Source organism: Xenopus laevis, chromosome 9_10L, assembly GCF_017654675.1.
Source record: "Xenopus laevis strain J_2021 chromosome 9_10L, Xenopus_laevis_v10.1, whole genome shotgun sequence".
In the NCBI taxonomy this organism is placed as follows: Eukaryota; Metazoa; Chordata; class Amphibia; order Anura; family Pipidae; genus Xenopus; species Xenopus laevis.
Genome location: NC_054387.1, coordinates 56,554,584 through 56,568,135, shown reverse-complemented (window position 1 = coordinate 56,568,135; position 13,552 = coordinate 56,554,584). Strand labels below are relative to the sequence as shown.

At 44.6% G+C, this 13,552-nt stretch overlaps 2 protein-coding genes across 3 annotated transcripts; both read left to right on the top strand.

Moving 5' to 3' along the window:
* Nucleotides 1–1,532: 1,532 nt before the first annotated feature.
* On the top strand, nucleotides 1,533–7,564 carry LOC121397961 (splicing factor 3A subunit 2-like). Its single transcript, XM_041576277.1, has 2 exons — nucleotides 1,533–1,608; nucleotides 6,681–7,564. The coding sequence occupies exons 1-2, from the start codon at nucleotides 1,533–1,535 to the stop codon at nucleotides 7,562–7,564; spliced, it is 960 nt and encodes a 319-aa protein (XP_041432211.1).
* Nucleotides 7,565–7,750: 186 nt separating this feature from the next.
* tsn.L (translin L homeolog) lies at nucleotides 7,751–11,520 on the top strand. 2 transcript variants are annotated; one of them, XM_018234100.2, is made up of 6 exons: nucleotides 7,751–8,050; nucleotides 8,776–8,869; nucleotides 9,351–9,447; nucleotides 9,568–9,683; nucleotides 10,670–10,749; nucleotides 10,936–11,520. In XM_018234100.2, the coding sequence occupies exons 1-6, from the start codon at nucleotides 7,985–7,987 to the stop codon at nucleotides 10,945–10,947; spliced, it is 465 nt and encodes a 154-aa protein (XP_018089589.1). In that variant the 5' UTR covers nucleotides 7,751–7,984; the 3' UTR covers nucleotides 10,948–11,520.
* The last annotated feature ends 2,032 nt before the right edge of the window (nucleotides 11,521–13,552 follow it).

Genomic DNA, 13,552 nt, shown 5'->3' with positions numbered 1-13,552 from the left:
GAAGCAAATATTTCAAAAACTATAAAATAAAAAATAAAGGCCAATTGAAAAGTTGCTTAGTAGACATTCTATAACATACCAAAAGTTAAACGCATCACTTAATAGTGCTGCTCCAGCATAATTCTGCATTGAAATTAATTTCTCAAAAGATCCAACTGATTTTTTTATATTTAATTTTGATATCTGACAGGGGGCTAGACTGCCCCCAGTCATGTGACTTATGCACTGATAAACTTCAGTCACTCTTTACTACTGTACTGCAAGTTGGAGTGATATCAACACCTCCCTTTCCCTCCCAGCAGCCTAACAACAGAACAATGGGAAGGTAACCAGATAACAGCTCCCTAACACAAGATAACAGCTGCCTGGTAGATCTAAGAACAGCACATGATAGTAAAATCCAGGTTCCACTGCAACACATGCAGTTACATTGAGTAGGAGAAACAACAGCCTGCCAGATAGCAGTTCCATCCTAAAGTGCTGGCTGTTTCTGAAAGCACATGACCAGGCAAAATGACCTGAGATGGCTGTCTATACACCAATATTACAACTAAAAAAAAAAAACACACACTTGCTGGTTCAGGAATTAAATTTTATATTGTAGAGTGAATTATTTGCAGTGTAAGGGCAGAGACAGACACGAAGATTTGGAATTGCCTCTTCTTCTGGTGACTAATCTGCCTGAAAAGCCTTCCCGCCAGCTAGAATATAAATCGCCAGCGGGATCGGACTAGGAGTGCTTTGTTTTCCGAAGTAGCCTCACGAGGCAACTTCAGGCGACTTCATAAAACAAAGCACTCCGAGTGCCATCCCGCTGGTGATTTAGATTCTAGCTGGTGGGAAGGCTTTTCAGGGAGATTAGTCGCCGAAGAAGAGGCAAGTTAGTCAATGGGCGACTTAATCTCCCCGAATCTTCGTGTCTGTCTCTGCCCTAAACAGGGTCATTTAGAAATAAAAAATACATCATAAAAATGACAGAATCCCTTTAATTAAATGTGAACCACCCCTTTAAGGGGGCCCGAAAGTGATCCTGCAGTAGGGCCCAGTCATGTAATTGGGGGGGGGGGGCATTTACATTTTAGCAGCCGCTCACAGAACAGATAATTATTCATCTGCAACAATTTTGGCCACTTCATTACACTCGAACTCCACATGTGCATATCCCTTGCTGTTCCCTGTCTGAAAAGCACAAGAGGCATCAGAGTAAGGCAGATCTACCCCTGGATTCTGAGAGTTGTAGTTTAAAAGCAGCCGGGACCAGTATAATATAAACCAGGGACTGTCAACACTGACCCCCCCCCCCACCTGCCATACATACAACTCCCTGCAAACTCCCCACCCCTACAAAACTACAACTCCCTGCAAACTATGAAAGCCGCACGTCCGCCCAACCAAAGCAGCCCAGGAAGGAGCGTTTCCGCCTGATCTCATGCATTTTCTGCTGGAAATCCATCTGCAGCTTCGGGTTCAGGGACAGCAGCGACTCACTGGGTCCAGACTCCACCGCCATCTCCTCAGGTTGTAGGCACGGCATGTCAGCAAAGGAGAATAAGTGGGGTTTGTGGAAGCTCAACGTGCAGCGACACCTTCCGGCGGGAGGAGGAAATTGTACACAGCGGATAGTAGTATAGAATTGCGCAGCGACTCCTATCGGCGGAAGGCTTCAATTGCACAAATCCTCTGATAGACTGGAAACGTACAGCGACAGCTGCATTTGGGAGGCATCTGTGCAGGGACAGCTCTACCAGGACTGGGGACTGGGATTCACAATAGGCCCTGGTATTCCTAGTACACAGAGGCCCAAACAGACCCCACCAGCCCACTGAATAGTCACTTTCTGTGGCATCTTACAGGTTACAGCAGCCCCTCTGCCATTTGCCAGAACCCACAGATTGCCAGTCTGGGCCTGACAGCTACATCGCCATCTTGATAAATAATTTTAGTTCTAGTGGCATGATACCTCCTAAATTTGAAAAACGAAAAGTGTTAGACACTGCCAATTTTATGATCACACCCCCTAATTACCAAGTCCATTTTACAAAATTTGGCAGGGTATGAAAGTTTGAACATATTTCATATTTCATATTTCTATTTTTAGTGCAAGGTTTTATGTGCTGCAACAGTTTTGCTAATGAAAGTGAATTGCCCTTTAAAACGGCTCGTCTTAGTTCTCCCAAGAGATCTGCTTATCTTAAATAGTTACAAATGTTTCTTTGCTTATCTTAAATTGTTACAAACATATCCAAGTGCAGCTGTTCTGGGCTCTCTGCCAAAAAGCCTCTTATTTTAATTAAGTTTCAGAAACTTTGTATGTTTTTCAGTGTACGAGATAAAAGAGAAAGTCGGGACATTTCAGTAAGAAATCCAGGACTGCGGGCTGAGCTGTTAAAATCGGGACTGTCCTGCAGAAAACTGCACTGTTGGGAGGTATGGCGTAACGAGTCACAGCAGCAGAAAGTTCCTGAGAAAAATTAGCTAAAAGATGATCTGGAGGATTTTTCTTTACCATAGTGAGGATTCTTCTGTCATCAGCAGTGGAGGTCTTCCTTGGTCTACTGAGTCTACATGTTAAGATTCGGGGAGATTTTGCCTCACAAGGAAACTTTGGCGCTCAGAGTGCCATCCCACTGGCGATTTAGATTCTAGCCGCTGGGAAAGCAGTTCGGGGAGATTAGTCATCTGAAGAAGAGGCGATTTGTCGCCTGTAGGATAGGTACATTTTTTCACCTTGTTTTGTCGCGGAAATAATGCCCATAGACTTGTATGGCTTCGCGCGTCAAAAAAGTTTAGACGTGGGTCAAATTCGCCCAACCCTAATCGCCTGGCGACTAAGTCTCCCTGAAACTTCACGTGTGTCTCTGCCCTTACTGAGGGGATTTGCATCATTTCCAGATAACCACAGTGCCCTCCATAATGTTTGGGACAAAACAAATTTCTTTGATTTACCCCTCTGCTCCTGGGCGAAAATTTTTAAATCAAACAATTCAGATGTCATTAAAGTGCACATTCCAGACTTTAAAGTTATTTGCATACATTTTCATTTCACCTTGTAGAAGTTACAACACTTTTTATACATAGCCCCCTTCATTTCAGGGAACCATAATGTTTTGGACAATTAACTTTACAGGTGTTTGTAATTACGTAGGTGTGTTGCATTGCTTTACTAGTGCAGAGATATGAAACCTGGGTTTGCTTTTACCATTGGGAGTCAGTACTGCAGTTGCCATTGTTCAACATGAGGATCAAAGCTGTGGCAATGAAAGTCAAGGAAGCTACTGTATTATGAGGCTGAAAAACAAGAATAAACCCATTAGAGGCATTGGTCAAACCTTAGGATTACCAAAAGTAATTGTCTAGAAAGAATGAACATGGGTGAGCTCTGTAATTTCAAAGGGACTGGTAGGCCAAGGAAGATCTCTACTACTGATAGAAGAATCCTCACCATGGTAAAGAAAAATCCTCAAACGCCTGTCCAACATCTCAGAAACACTCTTCAGGAGGCAGGTGTGTTTTTGTCAGAGACAAGTATCTGCAGAAGATTTCATGAACAGAAATACAGATGCTACAATGCAAAATGCAAACCACTAGTTAAAAATGCAAACCACTAGCCAAACAAAGGATGGCAAGATTACAGTTAATCTCATCTGTTAAACATGGTGTTTGGGTAGTTATGGCTCGGTCATGCATGACTGCTACTGGTTCTCGCTTATTTACTGTATCTCCATTGATGATGTAACTAATGATGGCAGTTGCACAATGAATAAGAAACATCTTATCTGCTCAAGTTCCAGTTATTGTCTCCAAACTCTTTGGCCAGAACTTCATCTAACAACAAGCATACAGATACTGCCACAACAGTTCTTTGCAGTTAGAGGCAAATGATATGGTTTCCAGAGGTAAACCCACTGATAGTGGAATTTTTGGCCTTGAAATCTAAAGAACACAGATTTCTGGAGTGGTGTTGTAAAACATTTGGTACTGTGGTCATTGTTCCCTCTAATTCCTTCTTGGCTATGTGAGCAAAACATTATTTTGTACGTACATTTTAAACTTGTGTGCCTAGGTCAGAACAAATGCATAATCTTGTGTTTTCATACAAAATTCTTTGTGCACACCACAATTTGGTGTGTGCGCTGGCTTCAAAACTTGTGCACGCGTACAATGGGCGAAGAAAGCAGCAGCAGCATGGGAGGTAGGGCAAGGGAGCAAGAAAAAAAATGCTCTCCCAAATCAGTGGGCTCTGGGCAGATGCCCTATTTGTCCATTTATTAAAGTTGCTCTTTTTGACCCAACTATGAAATTTCTATAAAACTATACATATTTGGTATTGGGACTTTCCAAATCAGTTATATTTTCATTCATAAAATATGTTTCTGATATATGTAAAATATAAATAATAAAATATACAATATTAGGTTTTTAGAAGATGATCTCGTACAGAAATAGCATTACACAAAAATGCCAGCATATTTTAAAAGTTTATGATTCCTTGAAAAAAGGTCAATATATAGTTTTCTTGGTAAACTAAAAGTTCTTCCAAGAAAGAAACAAGTGAAAAAGCACAACGTGTTTGAAAATGGTCTTGCAATAAAAGTACCAGAAGCACCAAATTGACTGGCAGGGGAAAGTTTAAAGGGATTCATGGGAAAACTTGTTTTTTCCCAAAAATTCAGTAGTTAATAGTGCTCCTCTAGCAGAATCCCGCATCGAACTCAGTTTTTCAAAAGAGAAACACTTTTTTTTATATTTAAAGCTGAAATCTGACATGGGGCTAGACATGTCAGTTTCCCAGGTGTCCCCAGTCATGTGATTTCTGCTCCGATAAACTTTAGACACTTTATACTGCTGCACTGCAATTTGGAGTGATACAATGCAAAACAGAGGTTGGTACATTGGTCCACACTCCACATGTACGGTCCATACCACCCAACATTTTGAAAGCAGAAAAAGAAACAAAAAGATTTTTGACCAAGCCCATTTTTGTGACCACGTCCCCTAATAACCATGTCCATTTTACAAAATTTGGCAGGGTATGAAAGTTTGAACACATTTCTGTGGTTTTTATGTGTTATTACATTTTGGCTAATGAAGGTGAATTGTCCTTTAAGTTGTGTAAGTTCTTATCTTAGCTAAAACGTTACAAAAGTATGTTAAGTATGTATTCTGGGCTGTCTGTCAAGAGCCAATTAAGTAACTTTGTATCTTTTTCTGGCAGTTCAGTGCAGCAGACCAAAGAGAAACTAGGGATATAGTACATATCCGGGACTGCGGGTTGAGCTGTCAAAAACGGCACTGTCCCACTCAAAATGGGACTGGTTGGGAGGGACGTGCCTCCTTGGGGTGATACTGCTGAGTGAGACAATTGAGGGCTGCACTGGCATAGAGATAGGGTTGCCACCTAGCAGGTATTTTACTGGCCTGGCTGGTAAAAATTAAGGCTGTTCCCAATGTTATTAATAGGGAAAAAAGATAAATATAAAGGAAGGCCGGTATTTTTTTCCAGAAAATGTGGCAACCCTACATAGAGAAGTGGCTACTACTGCATTCCGACCGGCATCCCCTTTAATGTGCATTGACAATTTTTGTTTCAGGGCCACAGTTAGGATTTGAGTTAAAAAGTGCAGCCACGTCCACCATGCAACCATCAGATATTCATAATACAGTCAGTCACTATCCCCTGCAGGCTGCAGCTCGATAGCAAACTGACGAGGTTCCCCTCGCCAAGTCCAGTCAATCAGTCTCTCTCCCCAGTAAACTTTCTCGTTATCCCCCACCTCTCACTATCTCTACATGGAGAAGACGCAAATAAGCTGCACGTGACTAGTATTATTATACGGAACGCATTTTACGACATTCTTAAGGAAGGCATTTTAGGACATCCTGCTGCAAAATACATCTCATTCCTGCAATGTCCTATGCCTTCGGAATGGCACATCGGTTGCTTTTACCGTCACTCATCATCCAAATCTGCAATCACACCTCCGTCCTCTACCCTCCCTTCTCAGCCATCAGTCATATGAACTCCCTCTCAGCCTTCCACCCTCAGTCTTTTGTCCTCAGCCCTCCATCCTCCTCCCTCAGTCATCTGCCTTCCGCCCTCATTCCTATGCCTTCCGCCCTCAGTCCTCTTCCTTCTGCCCTCGCTCACCACTTTAGAAAATGATGGATAAGTCTGTCGGCTGAAAAGAGATCTGAGGGGAGAGTGCTGAGCAGCAAGGGTGGAGGGAAGAGGGCAGAAGGAAGAGGACTAAAAGGAAGAGGACTGAGGGCAGAGGATGTAGGGATGAGGGCAGAAGGCTGAGGTCGGAGTTCGTATGACTGACGGCTGAGAAGGGAGGGTAGAGGACGGAGGTGTGATTGCAGGTTTGGACGATGAGTGACGATAAAAGCAACCGATGCTCCATTTCAAAAGGCAGACGACATTGCAGGAAGGAGATGTATTTCGCAGCAGGATGTCCTAAAATGCGTTCCGTACATTCTGCAGCAATATACCTGTCCTGCATGCGATGTCCTATGCCTTCCGAATGGCGAATCGGTTGCCTTTGCTGTCATTCATCGTCCAAATCTGCAATCACACCTCGGTCCTCTACCCTCCCTTCTGAGCCATCAGTCATACAAACTCCGCCCTCAGCCTTCCATTATTCGCCCTCAGTCTTCATTCCTCCATCATTCGCCCTCAGTCTTCCGCCCTCCATCATTCGCCCTCAGTCTTCAGCCCTCCATCATTCACCCTCAGTCTTCTGCCCTCCATCATTCACCCTCAGTCTTCTGCCCTCCATCATTCACCCTCAGTCTTCGGCCCTCCATCATTCACCCTCAGTCTTCAGCCCTCCATCATTCACCCTCAGTCTTCTGCCCTCCATCATTCACCCTCAGTCTTCGGCCCTCCATCATTCACCCTCAGTCTTTCGCCCTCCATCATTCACCCTCAGTCTTCTGCCCTCCATCATTCACCCTCAGTCTTCTGCCCTCCATCATTCACCCTCAGTCTTCTGCCCTCCATCATTCACCCTCAGTCTTCGGCCCTCCATCATTCACCCTCAGTCTTCAGCCCTCCATCATTCACCCTCAGTCTTCTGCCCTCCATCATTCACCCTCAGTCTTCGGCCCTCCATCATTCACCCTCAGTCTTCTGCCCTCCATCATTCGCCCTCAGTCTTCAGCCCTCCATCATTCACCCTCAGTCTTCTGCCCTCCATCATTCACCCTCAGTCTTCTGCCCTCCATCATTCACCCTCAGTCTTCGGCCCTCCATCATTCACCCTCAGTCTTCAGCCCTCCATCATTCACCCTCAGTCTTCTGCCCTCCATCATTCACCCTCAGTCTTCGGCCCTCCATCATTCACCCTCAGTCTTTCGCCCTCCATCATTCGCCCTCAGTCTTCCGCCCTCCATCATTTGCCCTCAGTCCAGCCCTCCATCATTCACCCTCAGTCTTCAGCCCTCCATCATTCGCCCTCAGCCCTCCATCATTCGCCCTCAGTCTTCCGCCCTCGCTCACCACTTTAGAAACTTATGGGCAAGACTGTCGTCTGAAAAGAGAGATCTGAGGGGGGAATGCTGAGGAAAGAAGGTGGAGGGCTGAGCAGGGAGGTTGGAGGACTGAGGGCGGAAGGCTGAGGTCGGAGGATGGAGGACTAAGGGCGGAGTTCGTATGACTGACGGCTCGGAAGGGAGGTTAGAGGTCGGAGGTGTGATTGCAGATATGCAGAAGGCATAGGCCATCGCATGCAGGACGGGTTTTTCGCTGCAGGATGTCCTAAAATGCGTTCCGTATTATTATAGTTCTTATGGTACTGGGAGAGCAGATAACGTAATTTCCGGCTCACTGCGATGGTATCAAAGGAAGTGATGTATTGCGCTTGCGCTAGCTCTTTTCACGGCGCGCTGATTATTCTCTGACAGTTGTATAGAACCGCGAGTCTATAGAACCAAGATCTATCTCCGACAATTACTGGAATCGCTGGCGGAAAGCAGGAGCAAGATGTCTGTGATTGACATGTTCGTTGAGCTGCAGAGCGGTCTGAGCGCGGACCAGGATGTGCGAGAGGTAAAGGACTGACTGAGGGGGCCGTAAGGTGAAGGTTTTGTTGGGGGAATGGAGTCATGGGATTGATATATACCCTGTGTGAGGAAACTGGAGAGCCCCGAGAGTGCGAGTTTTGGGGGTCGAGAATATGCACTGGTTATTTATATTTGAGGAGAAATCGAGATTTTGGGTTTCCTGTAGGGGAGGAGACTGGGGCCGGCCGGGCTCTGTAGGCAACCCCGCCGACCACCTCGGCCGCAGCAGTGCGCAACCGCGCGCAGCGAGTGCAGTCGTGCGCTAAGCACTTTGACTTAAGAGAGCTCAGCGCACCCACTTTTTACTGAGGTAACAATTACAGAACTAGGGGTCGGCTGCATGTGAGGTACTTGCCTGGCCCCCAAGCTTTGTGCCCTAGTCACGTGCCTATTCTGCCTACTCCTTGTTCCTGCCCTGGACTGAGGAATCATGGGGAAGGGGTACTGCTGGTAGAATATGGGACGGGGTTATAGGGGAGCAAGTTGTAATGTTGGTGCTCATGGGAGGGGAGTGTATCAGGCAGGAGGTATTTTGTGTGTGTCCATCAGGCCGGGCATACTGGAAGGGGCGTGTGTTTACCAGGCTGGGGATACTTTGGGGTGGGGGTGTACCAGGCAGGGGATACTTTGGGGTGGGGGGTGTACCAGGCAGGGGATACTGGGGGAGGTGCTTTGTGTGCCGCAGGAATTGGCTGATCTCTTTCTCACCAGGAAATTAGAAAAGTGGTACAGAGCTTGGAGCAAACAGCGCGGGAGATTCTCATCTTGCTGCAGGGTGTTCATCAGGAAGCCGGATTCAAAGACAGTGAGTTCACCTTTAATTCTTGCGCTAATCCCTAATGGACCCCGTCCTGTCTCATTAATCTGGCACCTTTTGCGTTGTTGCTGGGGCCACATCCAGCTCAGCATTTCCTATTAGCATAATCTAATGAGCATTCAGGCTTATTGAAATGATGCATAGTATTGGCCATAGCTGCACTGTAAATATCCCTTCCTTAAGATCCATAAGATAAGATGTTTTGTGCTCAGCAGAGAAACTGATTCCAGTAGTGGGAGATGGCTGCTCCTGGGGAAGGAAAGGGATTGAGATAGATACGTGGAATAGTCTCTGTGTAGGGGTGGTAGATAAAATGCCAGCAAAGTTATGGCAAAGCAATTTAAGGGCTCAAAATAACCGTAACTGAAACATTTAGTTCATAGTTCTGTGTTTGCCGTTATGTTTCTAGTGGGAGGAATTGTTTTGGTTTGGACCTTGGCTTAGTCTTTTATTTTATTTCCCCTATCAGTACCCGCAAAATGCCTGAAAGCACGAGAGCACTACAGCACTGTCAGAGACCAGCTGGCCACCCTGCAGACCAAATTCCCAGCTGAGCAATACTATAAGTAAGTGTCGGCAATGGGCAGCACTTCACATATATGTGTAGTTATATTTTGTAATGCTCTGATCTGGCTAATTAAGGCTAGAGGGCTCATCCATCCAGTTCCCTCTCTGTGTCCCTGTAGGTTCCATGACCAGTGGAGATTTGTGCTGCAGCGATTGGTGTTTTTAGCTTCTTTCCTTGTCTACCTGGAGACTGAGACTCTTGTAACCCGTGAAGCTGTGGCCGAGATATTGGGAAGTAAGTTCTGCTGTTTAGATGCATCGGATTTTGGCTTCCTTTGGCATAGAAAAACTGTATCCTCAGAGCCAATAGTAATGCTCAATTTTAGCAGTAAATTATGACTTGTTCCGCCACATGCCCAATGGCATGACAGGGGAGGCTCGTTAATTATAAATACAGAGCTCTTATTGCAGCAAATCAGTGATCTTATCACAGACAGATCTTATTTCAGTACAGTCCTTGTTCCCTTACTTGGAAGGGGGGGGGCTGATGGATTATAGGTAAATAGTTACTTCCTTTAAAGGAACATTAACACCACAAAATTAAAGTGTAGTAAAGTAATGAAAATATAATGTACTGCTGCCTAAACTGGTACAATTGGTGTATTTGCTTCAAAAACACTACTATAGTTTATATAAACAAGCTGCTATGTAGCCATGGAGGCAGCCATTCAAAGCGGAAAAGGGACAGGATACACAACAGATAAGCTCTGTTCTTCAGAACTTATCTGCAATCCACTGTGTATCCTGTGCTTGAATGACTGATACACAGCAGCTTGTTTATATAAACTATAATGAACCCGGAGTGCTAAAGTGGAGCTACACTAAGAAGAACACACAGGGGGTGAGTTTGGAGCAGCCTAATCTCTTTTTTTAATATAAGCTATAGTTGTGTTTCTATAGCAAACACACCAGTTTACCAGTGGAGGGCATCGGTACATTAGTCATTCCTAAAACACGTTCATTTTTTGGTGTTACTGTTCCTTTAAGCAGAAAGCACCTTTATAATGTCGGCACAACGTAACAGGCTGAACCAACGCTGTTCCACTGAACCTCCTGCTTGAGTTAAGTAGCAGGGAGTTTTGCACTGCCTTTTTTCCTGTTTGTTTCTTACCGTGTTGTTATCCTGGGGCTGTTGTGCAGCTGATCCGTTTGTACTCTGTCTACCCATTTATATGTACCCTGGTACGGCTCTGGGAGTAACACACTTCTCTTTATTTTCAGTTGAGTATGTGCGGGAGAAAGGGTTTCATTTGGATATTGAGGATTATCTATCAGGGGTGTTGAATCTTGCTAATGAGTTGGTGAGTATCCATGGGGGAGGAACCCTTTGTCCTTTCCCCAAATCAGGTTCATTATCCACTGGGGGGTTCTGGTCATGTCTACAGAGAGAACATCGCCTCCTAAATATATACAGCAAACCCTGAAAACCGCTATCTTGCCTGTCTCTTATGTAACAAGGGCTTATTTTTCCCCTTTCCCCAGTCTAGATTGGCTGTTAACAGCGTAATTGCAGGAGATTATTCCCGGCCCCTCCGCATTGCCTCCTTCATCAATGAGTTGGATTTTGGCTTCCGACTCCTCAACTTAAAGAACGACTCACTGCGTAAGAGATACGATGGGCTGAAGTACGACGTCAAGAAGATAGAAGAAGTGGTTTATGATCTGTCTATCCGGGGTCTCAGCAAGGAGGAGCCAACCCCTGCTGAGGGGAAGTAACAGACCCTCTTGGACCAGAAAGATTAACCATTGTATAAATGGACAACTGGAGGCAGCCAAACTTTAAGACTTGTGATTGGCTGGATTGGTACTGTCCTGTACTGTAATGTTTATTTTAGATTTGTCATGGTTGGTCGGATACCATGTTCATTGTTGAACAGATGTGCTTGACATGAATCCCTTACTACTTCTTTGTGTTTGTATTTTCTGTGAGAATCTCTGCATACCCCCAGTTACTGACCCTGAAGTTAAACGACCCCAGGTTTTAGAGAAGACTTTAATGGTAATCCTGGTTTATAACTGGTCCCCATCGCCATGCCCCTCTCAATAAGAGTTAATAAAGAACTTGGAATGAGTATGAGAACCTTCAAGATTGACTCTGTGCTGCAGACATTGCACTGCACTTATATTGCCATTGTGGGCAGAAGGGGGGGGGCTCATGGTGGTACAGGAACTTTGACTCTAAAATCCAATTTTGTTGCTTCTTCATTGCAAATTGACTTACTTCCCAATAAACCGGTCCGTAGGGTGCTCTGACCAATAGTTTGTTTCTATTCCGGTGCCACTCTGTTTATAACTACGGGGGAGATATGCCTGGCCTGCAGGACCAGATACCTGTACCGATAATTCGGCTCTTGTAACCATTCCTCGCAATCTCTGATTTATATATGTCAGTATGAGGTAATGTAACGGGCAGCTCCCCTCAGTAATCCATGAAAGTTTGGCTTCTTTCTAGTTTATACAGGTGGTTCACCTTTATGTTAACTTGTAGTATGTTACTACTAAGCAATTGGTCTTCATTATTTATTTTGTATAGTTATTTTTAATTTGCGTTTTTTTGTTTTTTTTTCTGAGAATTTGCAGCTTTCAAATGGGGTTCACTGACCCCATCTAAAAACAAATGCTCTGTAAGGCTACAAATACATTATTGCTACATTTTATGACTCCTCTTTCTATTCAGGCCCTCTCCTATTCATGTTCCAGTATCTTATTCATATCAATGCATGGTTGCTAGGGTAGTTTGGAACCTAGCAACCAGGTTGCTTAAATTGCAAATTGGAGAGCTGCTGAATAAAAAGCGAAATAACTCAAAAACCACAAATAATAATAATACATGAAAACCAAGTACAAATTGTCTCAGAATATCACTCTCTACTTATTTAAGGTTAACTGAAAGGTGAACAACTCCTTTAAGAGCATTACATCAGACTGGTGTATGCAGGTCTCGACTGAGAGTCAAAATAGGCCCTGGCATTTCAGGTACACAGAGGCCCAAACAGTCCCCACTAAATACTGACTTTCTATGGCAACTTATAGCAGCCCCTCTGGCATTTGCCAGAACCCACAGATTGCGAAACAAATTTACTGCTGCTCCTGACTGGTGAATAACCGCCGTATAATGTATGGCCAGTAGAGGGAGAAATTGCTGCATGGCTTCTAAGACTAAAATAATTCACTGCACGGTAAGAGATCCTGGGACTTTAGCAGGGAAACTCTTCCCCAAAGTTTTTATATATCTGTAACCTTGTTATGATCTAAGGGTAGAACTACACAAGTGCTTTTACCTGCAATAGCATCCGTTTCGACGTGCTGATATTAATTGCAGGTGTCACATGCGCCTAATCTAAGGTAAGTAACCGGAATGACGAACAATGTCGCTGCGTGCATCTGACACTACTGTTGGATGCAAACGCTGCTTGTTGGGTCTTCATCTGACAGTCGTTTCATTTCGGATTCACACAGCGACAACGTCCGACATTCCTATTATCTTAGATTCAGAGCATCCGACGTGACACCTGCGATTCATCTCAGTGCGTCGGAACAGATGCTATAACAGGTAAAAACGCTTGTGTAGTTCTACCCTAAGGGGGCGCCTGAAGGTTAATTAGGGTGAGATTTTTGGTGAGTTTTTCTTTGTGCAAACACACACTCATTTATATGCAGTTGGGGAGCTTACCCCATTTATTGTATCAACATTTCGGGGGTAAAGAAGAGTCCAGAAGAGGTTTGCTGGAATAACCCTGGGCCGGTGCAGTTTTCTGCTGATAGGAGCACCGGCCCGGGGTTTAAGATTAATAAATACAATCACTTGGGGGTGCCTAACATTTGGCACCCCCAAGTGTGAAATGACTATACTTCTCCTTTAAAACACTTTCATTTCTTGGTGTTACTGTTCCTTTAAACACAGCTTTTTACAGGTGTTTCCTTCTCGGAGACACATAGAGCTGGGTAACCAGCTGCACATGGACCTAGAGCACCTAGTGGGATCTTCCTAGTAGAATCTTTAGAGACCGCAAAAATAAAATTCTGGAAATTCACAAGTCAAACAAAGCCTTGACTGTGGATCTGGCTTTTAACAGGTTAATCACAGATCAGACAGGGACTCAA

What these genes read in the sequence shown, in the direction of transcription:
- LOC121397961 (XM_041576277.1), top strand. Translation starts at nt 1,533, where the DNA reads ATGTCAGCAAAGGAGAATAAGTGGGGTTTGTGGAAGCTCAACGTGCAG. An exon ending in TCCGGCGGGAGGAGGAAATT is followed by an intron (nt 1,609 to 6,680) that starts GTACACAGCGGA and finishes ATTCGCCCTCAG; the next exon opens with TCTTCCGCCCTCCATCATTC.
- tsn.L (XM_018234100.2), top strand. Translation starts at nt 7,985, where the DNA reads ATGTCTGTGATTGACATGTTCGTTGAGCTGCAGAGCGGTCTGAGCGCG. An exon ending in GGAAGCCGGATTCAAAGACA is followed by an intron (nt 8,870 to 9,350) that starts GTGAGTTCACCT and finishes TTCCCCTATCAG; the next exon opens with TACCCGCAAAATGCCTGAAA. An exon ending in TGTGGCCGAGATATTGGGAA is followed by an intron (nt 9,684 to 10,669) that starts GTAAGTTCTGCT and finishes CTTTATTTTCAG; the next exon opens with TTGAGTATGTGCGGGAGAAA.